The sequence below is a fragment of the Mucor mucedo genome (assembly GCF_025094135.1).
Source record: "Mucor mucedo strain NRRL 3635 chromosome Unknown EV154scaffold_119, whole genome shotgun sequence".
NCBI lineage: Eukaryota > Fungi > Mucoromycota > Mucoromycetes > Mucorales > Mucoraceae > Mucor > Mucor mucedo.
Window position 1 is genome coordinate 52,101 of NW_026252403.1, and position 22,520 is coordinate 74,620.

The following is a 22,520-nucleotide window of genomic DNA, read 5'->3' on the forward strand; positions in this document are numbered from 1 at the left end:
CCTTTGTTAGCTCTAATATGGCTATAGCCTTGCTAGGTCACCACACGTTATACAGTACAATTTAATCTTTCTAACCATATAAATGTTTTGTCATTTGAATAATTGGGTCTTTAGATATCGTTCTTTTTGTCATTTTTCTAGGCTAATTATACGCGCACCATACTTTTTGCTTGAAAAAAAAATCTCGCGCACCATTTTTTTCTGTCCGGTCAAATAATAAAATTCCGGGTCGGACCAAAAATGATTTTTGCACATTGGACTTTTTCTTGCGCACCATGCTTTTTTCGCTGGCGCACCATACATTTTTTCGCTGGCGCACCATACATTTTTTCGCTGGCGCACCATAGTTTTTTTCGCTGGCGCACCATAGTTTTTCGCTGGCGCACCATAATTTTTCGCTGGCGCACCATACTTTTTTTTTCGCTGGCGGAATATATTTTTTTTCGCTGGCGCGCCATACTTTGTGATGAAGAGAATCAATGTGGTTTTGAGTGTGAGCTCATGCTTTTAGTCTAAATTTTATTTTGTTTTTGGGTTTTGATTATTATGAGATAAAATATAAAGTTTGGGAGAATGTTAAGGATTGGGGAAGCAAATTATAAAATTATCCTGTCTAGTTGTTTTGAAAGTAGTGAGACACGTCGTTGACACAAATGTCTCGGTGCGCGTCGAATACTTTTTGGTGTGAAAAGTTTAATGTTGGCCATTTTTTGACTTTGCAAGCTTTCTTCGTTTTGTTATCGATTTGAGGTAAAATCATGTAAAAGTGACTGTTGGCAAACAAAAGTTGAATAGGATCATTCATTGTTTCCAAATCCAGACCAAGAAGTGGTACAAAAGTGATAGAATCTTTGGTGTATATGATGTTTCCATCATTATCTCTCCACGTGATTTCATACTTATCGACTTTTGGTGTTGTAGCATGTAAAATTACTGGTCTTTTGAAAGTGTCAGCAACAATTTGTGGGCATCCGTAACAGTCGAACCAAAGACTTAAGTCATCAAGACAGGGAGCTCTTGTTGATTGCAATTTTTTTGAGGTATACGCTTCGTTTAGCCCATATGTGTTGTAAAGAGTGTTAGCATACTTTGTAAAGGTAGCTAACATCATTTTTTTCACTTGGATCCAAGCGATTTCATTGTCAAAAACAGCGAGGCTTACAGCACGGTATCCACAATTACCATCAGGATGGGGGTTGACGAACCCAAGTACATCATTGACCCATGCATTATCTAGCAATCCAAACAGACCACTGTAATCTGCTTCACGAGTTATGACAGTGGAAGGCTCGTATCTAGAAAAACAAATAGGTGTTATTGTTGTAAAATAATTAAAAATATAACATAGACCAATACTTTGACTTGATCTGCTTGATCACGGCTGTTGATGGCTTGCGAAGACTTAAGGTCGTTTTGGTTTTTTTTTGCTTTTCTACTTTTATTGTTTCCTGCTTCATTTTTTTGGCATTTTTTTGCTCTATCGAGATTTTTTCATCTTCATGCTCCACACCAAGCTTGTTTCTTTTTGTCCCTTTAGGTCGGCCCTTTTGTATTTCAACAATTGAAGGGGCAAGAACAGTTTCCAGACGGTCTACCGAATATTTTTGGATCAAAGCATCCATATCTTTGATAAGATCGGCTGATTCTTGCTGACTACCTAAGACATTGCTTAATGATAGAAGCTTTTCCAACCTAAGTTGGATAGCACTGGTATCAATAGGCAATGTTTCATTAGACTTTTTGCTCATCTCAGCGGAAATTTCAGCAATTGTGGCGACTATGAAAAGTATTAATTTTGATTTCAGTCTAATTCAGTTTGTATATTAATTTCTTACCAGTTCCCTTCACATATGTGATCCTCCATCGTTCGTGAACAATGTCCAGAGGAACTTTATTCTCAACAAACGAGACGGCAAGAACATGTCTGCAAGGAAGTCGAAAGTTTTTTCTGAGCTTGCAGAGACAGCTTTCTCCAGGGCGCACATGGCTTACATGGTCAGGCTTTTCTTCAGCAGCCTTCATTTCCATCAATTCATTCTTGATATTTTCAAAAGCAAAGCTTGAAACATTTAATTTGATCAGAGCAAGTTTATCCATTACATCATCTTCCAAAAAAATTGTTCTTTGTGTCATGGATTCCTTGATTGATTGTACATTTCGATAATCCTCCTAATTTTTTTTAGAGTTAACAAAATAAAAATATGTTTAAACATTACGTACTCTCTTTTTAATCCAAAGATCTATTTTTTCAGTGACAACTGCCATGCTACCAGATGAGGTGCTGTTGCTTCTTTTGATATTTGCATGGGTAGACTCAACTCTGTTCGAAGTTCTGTTTCCCATATGCATTAAATTGTTAACATAATAACCTACCCAGTATTGCTTCTTTTTCATCATACTATATTTGTATCTAGTTAATAAAAAGAGGGAAAGAGGCATTTTTAAGAGAAAAAAACAAAACAAAAAAACCTACTGATGCAGATACTTAATCATCGTTTGGGCACCACCTTGTACACATTTGCCCTTGGCAGACACGAACGTTTCGTATTCATTTTTGGCAAGCAAAAATTCATCCTTTGTTGTGCATTTTAAAGCCATTTGCTTGATGATAGCCATAAACGATTTGACCTCCATCTCCATTTTGTTCTCTATAAGGTGTTTATTTGGTAAGTTTATGAGGACTAATGAACGTAACTTGTTTTAACATACTATCCAGTCTCTTTTCCTTGGCAAGATTCTTCTTGAATCTCAGAATAAAATTTCTTTGGATATGAATCCAGCAAAGAATTTGTTTACTCTCGGGAAACTCGGACTTGATTGCTCCCAACAAGGCTTCATCGTTGTCAGTAACAAAGCACTTGGGCAATTTATCCGTGCTTGTTCCAGTAGGCCAAACAATATCACGGAAACAGTTTAAAGCCCAGCAGTAGCGCTCGCTTGTCTCCCGATCCATCCAACATCCTGCAATTGGAACTGTTGTCAACTGCTTTGGCTTTTCTTTTGATCTTAAAGTACCAGCGACAACGAAATTCAACAAGACCATCTTATGTGAGTTGGTCTTGTAGGTGGCATCCACAATTATACATTCTGAAAGCTTTCTAGCTTCGTCGATTCCATGTTGGTGAATGAAAAAGACGCTGCAAATTCTCTCATCAGCATCTGTCAAAAATCGAACTTGGTGGCCACTTGATTCAAGATTCTTGACAAAATTCCACATGTCAATGTGGCTGTCCCGACAGAATTGTTGTTGGATGTTTGTTAAATCGGTTACAATCAGGTTGCTTACGCCTCTTGTTTCAAGCATCTAATTACCAGGAAATTGATGTTATTTTAAGATATAAATGGGGGACATATTTAGACTTATAAAGAATAATATTGGCAAAATAACTTTTATTATGATTACAGCTTTCCTAACTATTGATTTCTCAAAGGATCTCTTTATCTCATTTTTAAACATTACCTTTAACGTTTCACTGGGAGTTGTACCTCCACGCATAAGCGAAATGGCGAACTCTTGATCATCCGCATTGAGCTTTCGGTTGCTGTGATAAGCCCTCTTATCCTCGCTCAAAGGATGGTTGTGTTCGAAACAGCTGGATCGAACAGTCCAAGGCTCTCCAGCTAATTTTACATCCTTACGAATGTAGATGAAGGCTGAACAGCCTGTTCTCCCGGTGGTCCTGTTGGGTCTTTGAATGCTGTTTTCCAAGTCATCATCATCAACGGCATCCTTTTCATCTGGTTTCAAAAACAACGTTAAATAATTATATCAATAAATATCGCAATTGTGTCAATCTTACCTTCTCCCTTTTTGGCAGCACGATATTTACCAAAATGCTTACAGATCATTTTGATGTAAGACTTATCGCTTTTAAAAGTCTCAAAAGGAATATTGTTAGCCTTACTGAAAGACTGTATTTCGAGTCTTGCAGTTTCCTTGTCAGCAAAGGCTTTTCCAACAGGAAACTCGGCTTCAAAAATAGCCTTTACATTGGCAACACGTTCATTGACCGACACAGTCTCAGCAAAAGATGGAACGTGTCGTGTTGCCTTGACGCTAATGTCCTCCATCTCAGGTTCACTGAGACATTCCCAGTCGTATTCCTCTACTGTCACTTTTTCATCAGTGTTGGACTGTTCATAAACTTGTCTATCAAAGGCATCCTCGAAACTGTCCTTGATTTCGTCTACAGGATTGATAACAGATAAAAGACTATTGATGAGCAATTGGCTTTCACTCAAAGATTGTTGTGAATCGTTTGAATTCATTTCAAAAATAAAAGTTAAAAGAAAAAGAATGAAGAGCCGTAAACAAGAATGGTGCGCGAGAAAAAATATGGTGCGCGAAAAAGTGTGGTGCGCCAGCGAAAAAGTATAGTCCGCCAGGGAAAAAAAGTATGGTGCGCCAGCGAAAAACTATGGTGCGCCAGCGAAAAAAACTATGGTGCGCCAGCGAAAAAAGCATGGTGCGCCAGCGAAAAAAACTATGGTGCGCCAGCGAAAAAAATTATGGTGCGCCAGCGAAAAAAGCATGGTGCGCAAGAAAAAAGTTCAATGTGCAAAAATCATTTTTGGTCCGACTCGGAATTTTATTATTTGACCGGACAGAAAAAAATGGTGCGCGAGATTTTTTTTTCAAGCAAAAAGTATGGTGCGCGTATAATTAGCCTTTTTCTAATATCATCCGGACAATTAATCCACCTACTGTATAATCTTTTACTTGAATGGACATTTAAAAAAAATCCAAATCAAGAAGTTTTTAAAACAAAATTGTAAAATCATTTTCACACAAATTTGAGCATTTCTTCATTACAGCCTTGTGGTAAGGATTGTCATCTGGCAGTATACAACTTACTGCTCGGCCGCATTCCCGCTTTTTTGGATTTATCAAATAAAAATGGCCGGCCCTCGGTAAGATGTGTATTCCTTTCAGACTGCTTGGGTTACACCAGAGAAGAAGACCGGGTCTCACCAGGGCCTTTGATGAAACCGTGTATACAGCAATGGCCCTTCCAAATGCGTCAGCTGCAAACTGGGGATAATCTGCTGCATTGAAGTAAAAATGAGGCGCGCAAGGAGAGTCCTTGGACGTCAAAATTTCTTCAAAAGTTCGTTGTTTACTCTTCCTTCGTACAAAGTATGTTTGTACATCTGAAAGGTGCTGGTCATTACATCCCTTACCTCCATCCATTGACTCTGATATCCGTACAAAGGCATGGCCAGGCATCTAAATCCACATTGGCCATCCCCTACAGGGCTGTAGACAGCTGTAATATCGTCAAGATTGAAGTTGGAAGAAAGGGATACTTCCAAAACCATGTTATTAATATCCCCTTCATGTTTATAGATATATATAGACGAATAAATGCATTATCTTATTTTTAGTTTGTCATACAATGAGAAAATACACTTGCTAATAAATTACATACCCCATGGGTTCTTCGTTTAAAGATCCTTCGCAAGAGTTGATCTCATAAGTATCAGTGTCCGAATCATCCGAATCTAAAATGGAACTATTGAAGTGGAGTTAGCTTCGGAGAACTTTACCACGTCTAGGCCCGCGAACTTGTTTTTGCATTCTGCTTTGATTTGGTACTACACGATTTTTTTTTGTTTTTTATGTTCCAGATTTTTCAACTGCTTTTTTTTTATCCGCCTTTCCTTTTTCCTCTTTTGATCGTCAGCCTTCTTCATATCTTTCTCGTACTTTTCGACCGCAATTTCCAGACGACGAGTGCCTTTAACCTTCATGTTGGTTAAAGGTGGTAAAATTGCAGCCAGATCAAACTTGGATCCAAGTAGTTTTTCTTTAACCTCAGTCAAATTATGCAAAACTTCGACATTGAATTGTTCTGCAACTACTGATTTACTGAAATCATCAATCTCTCTCAACGTTGAGAAAATCTTTGAAGGAAGTTCAGGAAAAGAAGCAAGTTTAACTCCATCATTACTTTTTCCCCTTTCGTTTTCCTCGTGCTGAAAATTGTGATCTAAAGATACTGTACATAAAACTTAATTTATAAATAATTTTGTATAAAGCCATTTAAATCGACTACCTACCATGAAAAGAGTTGTGAAACTCTTCAGGCAATTCTTCTATCTCATCGGCAGTACCAATAGCATAATCGTCAACTAGTAATTTTTGGAACTTTTGATTAAACTTTTTTGTGTCACTATTTCAAAACTTACCTTGACGGATTCGCCCTCTTTTAGGTACCATTTCCAATGGGATGATATCGCATTTGGCAAGTTGGTGGTAGCAAGGCAGTATATAATGCAATTTACAGCTGCATCTGCAGTTCTCGGATGTAACGTCGTCATTATCGCTAATCAGTGCTGGCTTCGACTTGGCTTAATCTATCTGCTGGCAAATATGATCTATAGCAAATCAGGTGATTTTAAAAACCAAATTTTTGAATCGATATTCAATTGCTTTGTCAATTAAATCGGCTCGGATTTCAAGCATTTCCACGCCGTATTGACGATTTTCTTCTAATCTCTATGCACAAAATACCTTTATTGATTTACATTCAAACGAGTTGTATGCATCTGTTTATTTATTACTCGTCGTCTGTACCAAGTGTCAATCTTTGATGTGACAGTGGAAATTCTACCCGAAGAAATATGCGCCAAAGCAGCTTTTATAGCAGAGTGAGTACCCTCCACTCTGTTGCTAGTCCTGTTTCCTAGATGAGGGTACTTATTAACATGTACACCAAACAATGTTCTTGATCAGCCTGTCGTATTTGGGTACGATTCACTTAAGAATAATTAAGCAAATCGTTTAAATAAATAAACTATGAAATTAAAACAACCTTTGATGCTGCATATCAGCATACGGTTGTATACTGCTCTACAACTTGTCCTACTTCGAGTACATACTTCTATATTAAAGATTGCATGATTGGCCTAAATACGATATACGAATGACAGTTGTTTACAGAATGCTATACCACTGAGGTACGATATCACCGATCGAGAAGAGAATCTTCTCAGATCAAATCAAGAATTACAAGAAACAGAAACTTAATATTAATAGTTTTTACAATGGATTCGCTACCCAGGGAGAGAATAGAACAGCTTTTAATATCAATGGCTCATTTACTTATAAATTGATATAATTATACTGCTGATAAAGAGTATGAAGAAATAGTGTATGAATCAATGGATACCTATCTTCTACAACCAAATATACGAATTTCAATAAGTCACTTTTTATTTGGAATCGCATTATACTCATTACACAGAGAGAAAATATATGATCAACTATAACTATTATGTTTTACTGTCAATTACATTTGAGAAACAGGTATGCATCTTTTACTGTAACCGCTGCATGGTCGGATAAAATAAGTGTCTCGTAATACTAAAGATTTATTAGAATACTCATGCTCCTAATCCACTGATATGGGACAACGCTAAATGGAAACAATTCTGACGAGTAGTATTAATTTAACTAAGGCGTAAAAAAAAGTATAGATCTATTCCAAAACCAGAAAGGTTGGCTCATCATTAAAAGTCAGGAGAGTTGTGCAATATAAAAAAGATCAATTATTTCATAGCAGCAGAGTTCTTTTAGTTTATTTTTACCTCGAATAAAGAGATACTTTTATCTTATTACTTTTCAATTGTATCAATCTTGTCAAATACCACACATGGTCTTGTTAAGTCACCACAAACCAACATTTGAGTCATGTTCTCGAATTTGTAATTTAAGAAATTCATATCGTTCAGTACCGTAGTAGTCCGACAGGCATCCAACTTGGGTCTCTTCTTGACTACCGGCTTGGACTTTGGGTTGATTTGATTAGTTTTACTTTTATGATCAGATTTGTCGCTATCCGTAGATGTCTCTTCGGGGTTATCTTCGCTTGATCAGTCGTCGTCTGAGTTAGATCCCCCTGTAAAAGAAGCTTCCTCACTGTCGGAATTATTAGATCCTAGGGACTCATTAAACCATTATGCATATTATTGAGAGAGGTCGGCTTACCATACTTAACTTATCGCTTACTATACTTAGAGCGAATACCTTAGAGAAATTTTGCTTGCAGTGCACCTCTTCCAGGTTAAAAATTAAAGTACTACAAAGTTCAAAATTCTCAGCAATAGATTGTTCATCATCTTTGCAATTGACCCTGATCTTGCGAGCCAGTTTTATCTTCATAATGTCATAATTGTTCTTCAACTTCTTGTAAGACGCAATAAATTCATTCTTTTCTTGCTTGAGATTCATTATGTGTAAAATAGATTTCTCTAAATTGCAGTTCTTTTGATACTTGATAATGAATTCATACTAGAAAGACTTGAATGACTTACACATGTTTAATAATACGCAGTGTTGAAGTAAATTGAACTTGATGGAGTTAACAACCAAGAATAGGGTTTCGGTATCAGACTGTATGCTGAGAGAACCAGCATTAACATAGCTCTTTATCCATAAGAACGGATGATCTTCTCGGTTTTACATGGGAACTTTTAAACTCACTATTTTTCGAAAGAGTAAAGAGCTTCTTGACCGTTTATTGGATCGGTTGAAATTACAATTACAGCCTTCGGATAGAAAGCTCCACAAATAATGCGTGTAACTTAAATGTAATTTAAGACATAGAAACCAACTACACTATTGTGGGTAGGGAGTAAACTAAAATTAATTTGATTCTCTTACCAATTCCTATTGCTGGTTAAAATATAACAGTCGACTTAAGCTTCTATATTGTAAGAAAGAACAGGAATTGTGATATCTATGTTTGGCTGTTGTAGGGTCTGGTATCGGAATTTGGATTTTTATAACTAGGAAAGACTTGTCATTTCATTTAACTTTTATAAATTCGGGTGGATACGTTTCGAAACCCAATGCAAACAGTCACCGGATATAGTATATATACAATAATTGAGTGACGGGTAAAGACGTTTATTTATTTGTGATATTAGGGATCAAATAACGCACTTGATTTATGAGTCTTCCTAAGATTCAATGATCTGTTATTAATCAAAGCCTATGGTTATTTTATAATTAAAAAATCTTCCGTTAAGTCGAGTCAAGTTTTGCAGACCTTTATTTGTTAAACATATTTCTTTTGGCAACAATAGCATTTATTACGTATTTTACTTTCACCGCACCTTCAACTATATTTACTCCAACCACTAGTTCAGCTATGGGAATCTTTTCCACTTCATTTACCTACTCCTCAATTACATCTACTTCATCAACTTTCTTCCCTTTCTCTACATGATCCAACTGATCAACTGCAGATTATTATTGTCCAACAAAATATCACATTTTACTGGTTTCTATCAGCCTGTTTTCAACGTCAAGTTCTATGCGTTTACATTTTGTGCTATTTCACAAAAGGTATTCATATTTGATTCTTGTAAGAATGTCCGCTGCATAGATCTTTGTTGAAAGACAAAAAAATTGCCGTACGTATATTCCAAAATGCTTCTGCTGAAGTCCAAAAATATGATAGGTCCATGTCACATTGATGATTTCTAAACCAGCGGACGTAATTGACCTGAAAATGCATTACACCAAACATAAACGTTTTTGAAGCTATTTTTTAAAAGCATATTAGTTGGGTGGCTACTAACATACAACAATTTCACCGACTCATTCGGAGAGAGACTTCTGATTGTTGTATAGTCTTAAATGATGTCTTTAGATACAACACAGAGTTAGTAGTAGGAGTAGATAGCCTAACAGGGATTTCTTATGGCTTAGTCATTTCAAGATTCAACCATCTTATTTGCCATTTAAACTATGCAATGGGGCTTAACACGAATCCTACGCTTCGCTAGTTTGTCGTTTTTGTTAGCATCTCAATTTGGTTTTGACATTGAATTTGCATGATTTATCATTCCCATCTAAATTACAGTTAGATCTACTCATTTATAATTTTTTGGAGAGAGAGCAACAACTTAAGTTTATGTTTCGAAACTATGCAGGTAGGAATAGTTAGGGCAGCCATTTTTTTATCATTCTGTTTTTGTTAAAGAAGGAAATACAAAAAATGCACTAAATGTGACTGTCACAAAACTTTTTATACATCTGGTTACAGAACTGCGCCAATTTTTTTCTTTTCTTTCTTTCAAAGCAGTATTATTTGAAAAAATGATTTACTTTATCCTGTCGATTGTTTTTTTGTAAGTATTTTTTATGCTTTTACAAGTATATGTTCTCTAATCAATCTTGTTCTATTTTTATATGGACAGAGCGTCACCCCTTCTCCCTCTGCTTTTAAAGCTTTATGTAAGATGACTGCACATTAGGAATCTCCATCAAAGATTAACTTTTTGTTTTGTTTCCCATTTAAGTTCTTGGCGATTTTCGTTTCGTCCTTAGGGTACGTAACACTAGACAGATAAAATATAGCTTCGTGTTAATTGAGATTGTGTTATTGTTCTAGATTATTATTGCTGTTACGGCCTTTCTTGTCTTTCCTTGGCAATTCAGCCAATTCGGCATTAATCAAGCTCTTTGGTGATGACACATCTTCTGCCGTGGTGCGTTCTTCTTCCTTCCGTCCTGTTGCGGTGGGTCCTGTTGCGGTGCGTTCTGTTGCGTTGCGTCCTGTTGTAGTACGTCCTGTTGTTGTACCTCCTCTTGTGGTGCCATCTGCTTTGGCCCCTTCTGCTGTTGTGGTGGCCCCTTCTGCTGTTGTGGTGGCCCCTTCTGCTGTTGTAGTAGATTCTCCTGCTGTTGAGAACACTCGTGCTGTAGCTGCTCCTGCTGAGGCCTCTACTGTGTCAGTGGCTTCTTCTTTGGCCCATCCAACTGATGTGGTGCCTGCTGTTGTGGTGCCTGCTGTTGTGGTGCCTGCTGTTGTTGCGTCAACGTCTTTGGCCCCTCCTCCTGTTGCTGCCTGCTCTTTTGGGCCTTCTTCGGTAGTAACACCTTCTTTGGTGTCCTCTGCCGTAGTGCCATTGCCTGTGGTGTCATCGTTTGTGGAGCGGTCCTTCCCGGTGCCATTCTCCACTATTAATACCGCCAAACAAACTTGTATTCGTCGAGCTCGCGCTCAAATTCGTAACCAAGCTTTGTTTGGGCGTGGTATGCCAAGACCTCTGCGTGTCAAACACGCACGTCACAGTAGCCTGTCCGTCGCCTCTGAGGTATTACAAGTGGAGTGCATGGAAATAGATACCATGTCTCCCACCTCAGAGGTGAAGGATGTTGTTGATCCTTGTTCTCCTTCGGTTTGTCCTTCTGGGTCTGATCAGTTCGTTTTTGGTCCTCCTGTTGGCCTTTCTTTGGATTCGGTTGGCCATTGTGCGACTGAGCCTTTGGTATGTGGTCCCTCCGTTGGCTTCTCTTTGTCTTCGGATGCTTCTTCTGTGGCTGCTCCTTTGGAGTTTTGTCACTCCGTTGGCTTTTCTTGGCCTTCGTTTGGACCTTCTGTGGCTCCTCCTTCTGTGGTTGCTCCTTCTGTGGTTGCTCCTTCTGTGGTTGCTCCTTCTGTGGTTGCTCCTTCTGTGGTTGCTCCTTCTGTGGTTGCTCCTTCTGTGGTTGCTCCTTCTGTGCTTGCTCCTTCTGTGCTTGCTCCTTCTGTGGTTGCTCCTTCTGTGGTTGCTCCTTCTGTGGTTGCTCCTTCTGTGGTTGCTCCTTCTGTGGTTGCTCCATCTGTGGATGCTCCTTTGGTAGCTGCTCCTTTCTTGGCTTCCCCTCTGGAGTCATGTTTGTCCGTTGGCTTGTCTTGGCCTTCTTTTGCGCCTTCTGTGCCAGGACCATTTGTCTTCGGAACTTCTGTTGACCTCTCTTTGCCCTCGGTTGGTTCTTCTGTGCCTGGTCCTTTTGTGTTTGGTCCTTCTGTTGACCATCGTTCGGCTTCGGTCACTTCGCCTGCGGCTCTTCCGTTCGTCTTTGGTCCTTCTGTTGGTACTTCGTTGCCTTCGCTTGTTCCTTCCGGCGGTAATTCTGTGGCTGTTGCTCCTTCTGTGAGTGCCTCCGTTGGTCCTGGTTGTGGCAATAGTACCCCTTTGGCGGTCTGTGTTTCTTCTCCGGGTGGTACTACCGCTACTTCCGTAGGTTCCGTTGCTTGTTCTGCTGCTTGTTCTCTTCCTGTTTTTTCTGCTGGCGAGGCCTTCTTCAACAGATTAGCTACCGACGAAGATGGTAAGAAAAAGCATTTTTATATATGTTATGGCCATTCTAATTAACACTTTCTTTTCGATGTAGCATACCTGGACTCGCTGGCAGAAGAAATTGACAAACTTTTAGACAGAGATTTTGATTTTTAAAAAAAAAAAATGTTCATGTCTTTTTGACCAATTGGTCTTTTCTAAATATTGTGTTCGTTTCGGTTAAAATGAAGGATGTAGGGTTGTGAATTGATTTTTTATTGTCGAAAGTTTAGTAAGTTGCGATGTTAGAAGAAATTTAGTCAAAGTCAGCTTATTTAAGATCAGAGCAGTGGAGTGAAAATGGTATTTTGTTTGAAAAGCAATGATCGCTTCTCCTAAAACTTTGTCAGTTGAGATTGGAATGGGCCTACTATGGATGTGTAAAAAAGCTTCTTAGTCCATTGTCTCGTACACCTGGTCGCATTAGTAATAAAATGAGAGGCCAACAAACATACTACACTGAGTAATAGCAAACTCCGAAAAATATTGGCTTTCATTTTATTTTAAATAGAGTTTTCTTGTGATAAAAAAAAAACTATTTTTCCCTTTCAGATTTTTTTATTTTTTGCTAAAAGATCCTCCATCTTTGCAACTGCGACTAATGCTTAAAAACATCTCCTCATGGAATCGATCATCTCATCTCATCAACAACTACAATTATCATTTTTTGAAGCAAAAAATGTTCCAGTGTACTGGCAAAAGGCAGTAAGTACAGCAATAATCATGTGCTTACTTTCGTCCGCACAACAACATCAAAACCGTAGCAGCTTAAGTAGAATGTCCGAAAATGCCTGAAACGGAAGAGATCATTCCCAACAGCAATATATTCGACTTGGAAAAATCGTAAGCATAATGATTGAAAACAACTTTCATCGCATATTATGTTTAAAAACTTATATTTTGAACGATATAATCAGCAGTAATAACGAAGTACTTGGAGATTTGATGGAAGAAGTCAGAGATGTTAGGATGGTAAATGAGGATGAGGATGACGATTACGTTGAAGCCGAAGCAAAGGCTTCTTTCAAAGTGAATGTCACAGCCGTGATATTTGACAAAAATAATGCACTTGAAAAATTATTAGATGGAATTATATATTTATTAGAGGTAAAAATAGACTAAAAAAACTATTCTGTTATGAGATAATTGGTCATTTTTATATTTCAGAACTCTCCTGGGTTTTAAGGATGAGCCAACCAATTTGGTTTTGGAATTAATCTATAATTTGTTTTCAGCTTCGAGTTAAATGAATACTATTCATTGATATTTTTTCCAGTTAACGTTGTCCCATATCAGTGTATCGGTAGCATGGGTATTCTAATAAAGTTTCAGTGTTAAGAACCACCTATTTAAGAAATCATGCAGCAGTTACTGTAAAATATGCATACTTGTTTTTCAAGTAGAATTGGCAATAGAACATAATAGTGGTAGTTGATCATTTGTTCATTATCTTTGTAATGAATAAAATACGATCCCAAATAGAAAATGTCTTATCGATATTTGTATATTTGGTTGTAGAAGATAGGTATCCATTAATTCAAACACTATTTCTTTATAATCTTTATTAGCTGTATCATTATATCAATGTATACGTAAATAAACCATTTATATTAATAACTGTTCTGTTCTCTTTCTGGGTAGCTAATCCATTGAGAGAACCATTAATACTAAGTTTGCATTTCTTATAATTCTTGATTTGATTTGAGAAGATTGTCTTCTCGATCGGTGATATCGTAACTCAGTGGCATAGCATTCTGTATCCAACTGTCACTCGTATATCGTATTTAGGCCAATCATGCAATCTTTAATATAGAAGTATGTTCTCGTAGTTGGAGAAGTTGTATAACAGTATATCAGTTTATGCTCATATGCAACATGAAAGGTTGTTTTAAATGCATAGTTTATTTATTTAAACGACTTGCTTGATTATACTTAAGTGAGTCGTACGCAAATACGACAATGTCATTGGGACATTTTGCTCTTCTCAATTGCGTACTCGAACGGGTACAGCAAGATACCTTGATAAATAATTCACATAAATGTTTTAGTCGTACTGGGATGTCGATCTCTTCTTGATACTGCCACTGACCAAGTATTCAAATACATCGGCAACCTATTCTAACTTCCTTTTTTGCCTTGATCTAGAGTATTATCAGTTTAGTTTTATTTTTATGTTTATCAACAAACGTTGATTTAACTAATTGAATCGTCAATTAAATTAGAGTCGCTAGCATTTCTTGTGAGAAGAGGGTCATCAATCGAAAATCAAAAATTTCACCGTCATCTATATTTTGAGCAGGAGGGGAATTGTAATGTACACCTCGAACTTGTAATTTTTGTCCCACTCATCCGTGACCATGTTCAAAGCCTGTTCAAGATACGTACCTTCTTTCCAATCTTTATCCCTCCAGTACTGGTACTTGTATCTTGGAAACATGACAGTACCAATCGAGTACACGTTACTGTTTTCTGTTTTGGTGTAGTATTTTTCAAGCTTTTTATAGGCATTTATTATTCCAAATCATAGCTAGTCCTTGTTCATTTTCAATATCGTGTTATTTTGATAGATTTGATTATTGTGGTCGTCAAGGTTTCTTACAAATGTCTCCATATGTCCCATTAATGCGTTATACACCAAGGCTATAATGCTTCGCCTGATTCGTCCATTTGGACGAATTTTTAGTAAGTGTTTACCCATTTACTCAAAAAAAAACGAATTGGGTAAATTTACCCATTTACTCGTTTGGACGAATTTTTTAGTAAGTGTTTACCCATTTACCCAAAAAAAAACGAATTGGGTAAATTTACCCATTTACTCGTTTAGACGAATTTATAGTAAGCGTATACCCATTTACCCAAAAAAAAAAAAAAAAAAAAAAAAAAAAAAAAACCGGATTAAATTCATAATTAAGGGGGTGTATATTTTAAAATCAGCTCTCCCTTTCAGCCTTCAGCCAAATAAAAAACTTTTGTTTATACATATTGAATCATTTAATACATTCATTCGTTTGAAAAAATTGGTTTGCAGTTTTAAAAGTTGATTATATATTTTATTTAAAAGAATGAAAGTAAGATTTATTTATATTTTGATACTTGAGGACAAATTGCTATGTAGAAGAATTACTACTTAAATGAGCTAAAAAGTAAACGGTACATGGCATAACATAAAGGCATTGATTATTTTGTATAGGAAGCAACGTATAATCTAAAAACAAGGGAGATAACCAAAGTTTTCTAAATGAATATTAGGTTAGTTTATGATAAGAAGACTCAAAATTGATACGTACTAATTCCTTTTCTAAACAGAGTAGCCGCCACAACTGTAAAAGCAGGAAGCGTAAGTCTGAAGAGATAATTAGAGAAAGGAAAAGCCATAAACGAAAAACACTTACTTATAGCACTGGCGTAGTACACTGCAAGCACGGCCTTTATACACCTGCCTATGCTGATTTAAAAGAGAGATAAGTAAGGGGAGGGACTTCAGAGATGGAATGGTGAGTTTACGAGAGTGTAATTGCAAAAGAAGTAAGCCCAGACGTTTATTCAGTTACATGGTTACGAGAAACAAGAACGAATAAAAGTAATTTTTTTTTTAAAAAAAAACTGATTTATTGAGGTAAAAAGATAAAAAAATAGATATTAAAAAAGAAAAAAGGAAAATGAAAAAGAAAAGGAAAAAAAACTCTCCGTTTATATGTACTTTTTAGAGGTTGGTGTTACGACGGAGGGATGACTGGAGGCAGATATTTTTTTTTGTATACGCGGTTTCTTGACAACAGGACACTAAGACAGATACTCGTCTGCTTCAGGTAAATGGAATGAATGAGTAATTTTAAGTGGATCTCAATTTTTATTTACCCAATGTGAGTAAGTATTCGCCCATAGACGAATACTAGTCTGCTGCAGGTAAATGGAACGAATAAAGTAATTTTTATTTACCCAATGTGAATAAGTATTCGCCCATAGACGAATACTAGTCTGCTGCAGGTAAATGGAACGAATGAAGTAATTTTATTTACCCAACGTGAGTAAGTACTCGCTCATAGACGAATACTCGCCTGCTGCAGGTAAATGGAACGAATAAAGTAATTTTTATTTACCCAATGTGAGTAAGTACTCGCCCATAGACGAATACTCGTCTGCTGCAGGTAAATGGAACGAATAAAAAGGCTTAAATGTTTGTGCAACGTTTATATTTTACTCAAAATGAACGAACAGTTACCCCTGGACGAATATTTACCCTTTTTGAGTAAATGAAGTAATTTTATTTTTTGTGTACCATTGTTTATTTACCCAAAATAAACGGATACTCGCTCACGGACGACTATCCGCTCAGATTTGAACGGATGCTTACCCCCAGACGATCATTCGCCCATTCGTCCGCATTTATTATGTTTAAGTAAGTTTTTTTAGCCTAGGTGATAAATTAAGATCGAATCACTAATTGCTGTTACTATGTAATGGAATATTAATAAGCTGATAAAATATAGTTAGGTTTTTTTTATACTTACGTTTCTGATGACATTCTCATGATAGCATGCAGAAACCCGGCTAAAAAATTACTTGCAAACCATGTTTTTCAAGCTTTGAGGGGTCTGACGGACATGTCAAATTATAAGCCTTCTTTACTTCGAAACACTGATCAATCATCTCAGACGTGCTGTTACAACGTGTTCGTGTGTTGTATGTTAAAACAAGATACACTTCTCCCTTGTAAATAGTGGTGAACTGGTGCTTATACTATCTGGTGACATTCGATAATTTTCTAATTTTAAAAGTTATTAACGCACGGTAAACCTTACAAATATATCACATTCCAATACCTTATCGTAAAAATGCTACGACGCATCTTGGATACTGGGTGCTTATCATAATTAACTCCAGCGTCATATCTATCTTCATCCACTTCAGCGCCACTATCCTAATCCATCTCCATGCGTTCGTATTTCTCGCCAATACCAGATTGACTATCTACTTGACTTTCGTTCTCGTCGGTGGCATGACGCATCTCTGTGCTCGCTGTAGCGGTAGATCTAAAAGCTGTTTCAAAAGCTGCTGAAAACATAAATTGATAACATGAAGGTCACATGGAAGAATGTTCTTTTTCTTTGAAAAAAAAACGTTTTGGTTGCCAAGGATATTTTTTCTAAGAAAGTAACCATCGTTAAGTTGTTTGATCCGTTATCACAAACAATGGATGCATGATTCGACCGGATATCTTATCATCAATAACCTTCAAAAACATGGCAGCCAAGTGTTCCCCATTATGTGCCTCACTAGGTTCTTCTAGCCCAATAACAACTAACTTATGCTCTCAATTTGCATTGATATAATGAGCATCTAGACGCATGTAATTCTGTCCGCTGGGAGATGTCCACTTGTCAGCAGAGAAAGAAGTCGAGTGTTGATTTTGTAAAATTTGTTTTATTATCATTTTTCTTCCAGGTATTCCTGTGGTGACCTAGCAAGGCTATAACCATATTAGAGCTAACAAAGGTTTATCCATGCTGATACCATTTGTGATATAAGCTTAACAATAAATGTCATAGTAAGAACTATAAGGATATTACATCACAAGTCTAATTTAGTACGTCTGAGAAATACTTAAAATTTAGTTTAAAGCAAAGAGAGTTAAGAAGACTTAACATTTATTAGAAGAAGACTAAATTAGTGACTATGTAATAATCATATACATTTTTGGTTAATCAATGATAACTTCAAGATAGCACTAGAGATATGAACACAGCAGACAGTCGTTTATATAAATACTCATATATTTCATTTATTAATAAAGGACAATCTTATAAACAGTCTCAAACTACTCATATAGTCTTTTTATAATTTAAAACCTTACCTTAAAACACAATAATTCCTTCGAAATAAGTGTTTTTACAGTTTCTTCTGATGGGAGTCTTACTGTTGCTGGCTTTGTTGCTTTTTTGGCACGTGTTTAATAACTCTTCAAAAACATTTTTGTCTACTACGTTGAACAGCAATCTTTGATGGGTTATAAAATTGATGAGTCTCTTTTGGAAAATAAATCTGTCGACAGGCTTTTGAATCGGGGACAGGAATGAAACAATTGATGATGTTGTAGATACTTGAGTTAAAGCAGCTAATTATTCATGCAAGTATGAAATAGTAGGAAAAATTTTAGACTGTTCATTACCTGTCGTCATTGTTAGACCAGGAACATCCTCTAAATGTCTTCTAGTTGCAGAGGTATTGAAGTTCTTGGACTCTTAATGCTTATGACATCCATGGGCTCCATCAAAATAGCACATATAAAATGTCTTGTTCATAGAATTTCTTAACAATAATTGAATAGCCATACTGATATACGTAGCCGATATTCTTTCGTATGTTTTGAATTAATACACCTGGAGTCGGGAAGTAATGGACACTGGATAAAATCTCCAGATTTTGTTTCTTTTAACGACTACCCCATCGCCTTTCAAGTATCTCGATTGAATTAAAACTAAAGGATCATATTGCTGGTTGACATTGGATAACAAGCAGAAATAGAAAAATTTTGGTCATTTGACGATCAGTAATCACAGACAGATCATTATCACCAGTGTTGTTTTCGAAACTTAAGATATAGGCCATATCACTGATTAATAGGTCGGAGTTTCCAGTTAAATGGTGACGGTGCGAAAAAGACATAAGCTTTACACTTCCCTTTATATATGTTTTCTATGGTTCCGATTGTTGTCTTATTTTCAATCTTTTGCAATAACAACCATTTATTTTCACTCCAAATTTACAAATACCTTGACGGGATAATTAATATTAGAGAAGTTTTTGGTTGTAACAGTTTTACAACCTGTGCTTGTACGCCATCATTGGCAATTATTCCATAAATAGAGAATGTTATTGTTTTGTTACATTTCTGCAATTGCGAAATAATTTCGTTCTACGCTCTAAGTTGTAACTGCTATTGTAAGTATTGCGAAAAACTATTGCTATAGTTTTCTGGGTTTTCATTAGGATCCCATTCGAACATGTGTCATCATTAGAAAGTTAAACGAAAAAAAAAACTTTTTTTCCAGCATTAACACCAAATTCGAACACTTAACTGAAACTGCTACTGCATCTATTAATATAATACAGTTGGATTTGTGAACATGAAGGTTTAAATCGATTCTGCAAAGTCATGGTACTATGGTTGCTGTAAATATTTCGCTTAGTTAGGTTTAGTGTGTAACATTGTATCATTTTGTGTGTTAAATGTGTTTGATAGTTGTACAATTAAATAAAACTTTAGGGCGTTTTAGTTGGAATTATTAGAGCACAAATAAAAAAAAATGGTAAAAGGAAGAAAAGAGTAAAATCAAGGGGAAATGCCATACTAGTCTTTCAAGCACGTTAACTTTAAAGTGACTACTATCGACATTTTAGCCGAGCGAGCTTCGGTTGATGCTCGCGCGAATCCAAAACAAGTGGCACAAGCTCGATTACAAAAACTCGGTTCTAGCTTCGTTCGAGCTGCCGCAAAATTGGTGCAAGATCGAAAAGTTCGAACACTATTCCTGGTCCTTTTTTTCACTTAACAAGCTTTTTTTAAACTGACTTTTTTGTATAGTAAACTGTCATCCTGTATGTCCTTTAACGCTAAAAAAATACTCAGAATTATTGACAATATCAAATTGAATAACTAATTAGATTTTAATTTTATGATTTTTTTCAAAACACCTGAAATCGACCAGAACACAAAGGATTTACCTCGAGGAAAATGACAAATTTAACAAGTCAACCATGTGGCTGCCCTTCCTGTAGATGGAATAAAAGTGTTTCTATATAACTATAGGCCAGATTTAATCTTCTTTAAACTTATTATATTTTTAGAGCAGTTTTTGTTACCAGACAAATTATATTCGGCCCATAATTAAAAAACTAGTTTTTATTAGACACCGTATGGTTTTTACATATTGAATGTTTTAAATATTGGCCCAGAAAATGCGCCTAATTTGTCTACGTATTTTGCGTATGGGGATGTCTAAGTAAAATTTTAATAACCAGTGACCATACTTTAACAGGGAAATTATAAAACGTCATTTTTAATCAAATCGTTTCAAGAAAAACCAGTCTGTTTCCTCTGATTGTACATGCCACAGAGGTCAGAGATCAAAAACACAACAATAGTTTTCAAGCTAGCGTACGCGCGCACATTTTTACCAAACAAAATGTTTTTCGATAAAACAATATAGACCATGGTCAAAACAGCCTCAAGCCAACGCTTACGCTTATAATAGCAGTGCTTATAGGCTGTATGCTTAGCTTAATACACTGTGGAGAGTATACACCAGTGACACTGATCACGTGAACATTTTATTTATAGTGGCGCATGATTAAAATACTGTAGTGCAAAATCCACACCTGTAAAATCCTAGGTCATTTTTCAAGATCAGCTAGCCATATTCATTGCAGCGCTAGAAATGCCTCATTCTGTTTTTTGGTGAATGGCCCAGCCTAATCCTACAAGATCTAATGCTGAACCTGGGATCTTCTTTGTTGTGACCTATTGTACATTATGTCTTGTGTTGTTCGCATTGTAAATAAATGTTGACTGTTGGGCAGATTTTAAGTCTTCCCGAAGCTTAAGTCTGTGGGTTCTCCTGAAGCATGTTCATGAGATTAATTAACCAAAAACAATAGGACAGCAATGACGACATAGCAACATGTTAACATCATGGCACTGAAAGTCTAATCCCGTTAACGATTATAACAGCTGTCTAACTGTTATAAATGTTGCTATTTAGACCTGTCGAAATATTACCGGGAGTAGAAATTGGATCACCTTTGTTCTCATTTTTCCAATTTGGCAGTCTATGAAATCGACTTGTGATTTCCATGCCAAAGGGCTTATGACTGGTATTCAAACAATGAGCAACTTAGCGCACGGACCGCGCTTGAATTGTCGTATTGTGGCTTAACGCTGTACCGATCATAAAGAACAAGATCACCCGAATCATGGTGTCTTTTGTATAACTTTTTGCGTCAACAGTCTTTATGACATCACTGCCCTACCCATGCGGGCGTGTTATCTCAATTGTAAATTCTTTTGCAATGTCTCAATCTTACTCGCTATTTAAGAAAACAAGGCATGAACAGATTAAGGAGATTCACATTGTCAGAATCTACATTTTATTTTATACAGAAGCAGAACTCTGTTGACGAACGAGTGACGACCCATCGCATTAAACTAGAAGGTAACTAAAAAATACTGAAGCTTAACTCGGTAACCGATGGAGTGGCGACCCATCGAATTTAAAAAAGAAGGCAAGTAACAGTCACTGAACTGGAACTCTGTACCGACCCATCGTATTGGCAATAATGGCATGTGCCATATACCCGTTCATATGAACGTTATTTTTGATTACTTAAAGTCGGCTTTTCACAATTAACAACGTAGTCGTCACCCATCGCATTTGAAAAGAGTGCCAAAAACACAGGAGTAGAACCCTGTTAAGAATGAATTAGCGAGCCATGGAAATTGAGCAAATCATGATCTTTAACGTGATAAGTGGCAAAGTAGGTTTGTTAAAATCACTTTTTTTTTGTACACTAAAGACGAAAGATGAAATCGACATGTTGGCCAAGAGTAGATGAGACAACAAGTTTAAGGTCATTCTGGTGAAATGGAGTCAATATTGGTAAATCTGTTGCAGACAAATCAAGATAAAAGGTTAAATGTTCAAAAAAAGAACAAGAAAAAAGGGGTTGGTGTAAGGAGACTTGTAAAGTACTTTTTTTCATTTTTTTCATTTTTTCCTTTTTTAGAAAAAAAAGAAAAAAAAGTGTAGTAAAAATAGACTTTTAGAGAGAATAGTTTTACAAAAAAAAATAGATAAAAAACAAAGAGAATACAATTATAAGTCTTGTGGATTTATTTGTATAAAAATTGATTAAGAGCTAACTAGACGGGCAGGTTTGCCCTGATATTTATAGAAGATTGAAGATATTTTGGCTTGTATTTTTGACAGCTCAGATCCATCGTAGTTTTATATGATGGACCATTCATTTGATTTATTGAAGATCGTAAGATAGCTGTCCTTGATTTATTATTGTTCCTTAAGTTCTCTGATCTCTCATTGGTCGGAGCCTAGACTTGTGTTGTAATGAAGAAATTTTCATGACGCAGGGTCACGTAATCCCGATCTTTTATCCGTGAAACATCTTTCCTTTTGTAGACAGTAGTATCTATTATGTGGTTTTAGCACAGGGAGAAGTAAAAATTATGTATGCGTTAGTATTAATATATATATATATAAACAGGAATGAAAATAGAAAAAGGTTTATTCAAAGAAACTGGAAAAATAAATCAGATTTTGAATACAGAAAAAAGAATAAATAAACATGCTGTTATTTATCTTAATTGGCTGGTCGGGTAAGCAAGAGTT

General features: G+C 36.3%; 2 protein-coding genes across 2 annotated transcripts; one reads left to right on the forward strand and one right to left on the reverse strand.

Moving 5' to 3' along the window:
• Nucleotides 1–4,759: 4,759 nt before the first annotated feature.
• On the reverse strand, nt 4,760–6,321 carry EV154DRAFT_485622 (uncharacterized protein; the record flags this gene model as incomplete). Its single annotated transcript, XM_051598767.1, has 6 exons — nt 4,760–5,161; nt 5,182–5,333; nt 5,548–5,579; nt 5,708–5,990; nt 6,061–6,148; nt 6,190–6,321. 6 exons carry the CDS (start codon nt 6,319–6,321, stop codon nt 4,760–4,762), a joined length of 1,089 nt encoding a protein of 362 aa, XP_051453293.1.
• A 3,880-nt stretch (nt 6,322–10,201) lies between these two features.
• EV154DRAFT_575004 (uncharacterized protein) lies at nt 10,202–12,234 on the forward strand (the record flags this gene model as incomplete). The annotated part of the gene is made up of 4 exons (XM_051606444.1): nt 10,202–10,246; nt 10,312–10,340; nt 10,404–12,109; nt 12,173–12,234. 4 exons carry the CDS (start codon nt 10,202–10,204, stop codon nt 12,232–12,234), a joined length of 1,842 nt encoding a protein of 613 aa, XP_051453294.1.
• Nucleotides 12,235–22,520: the final 10,286 nt, after the last annotated feature.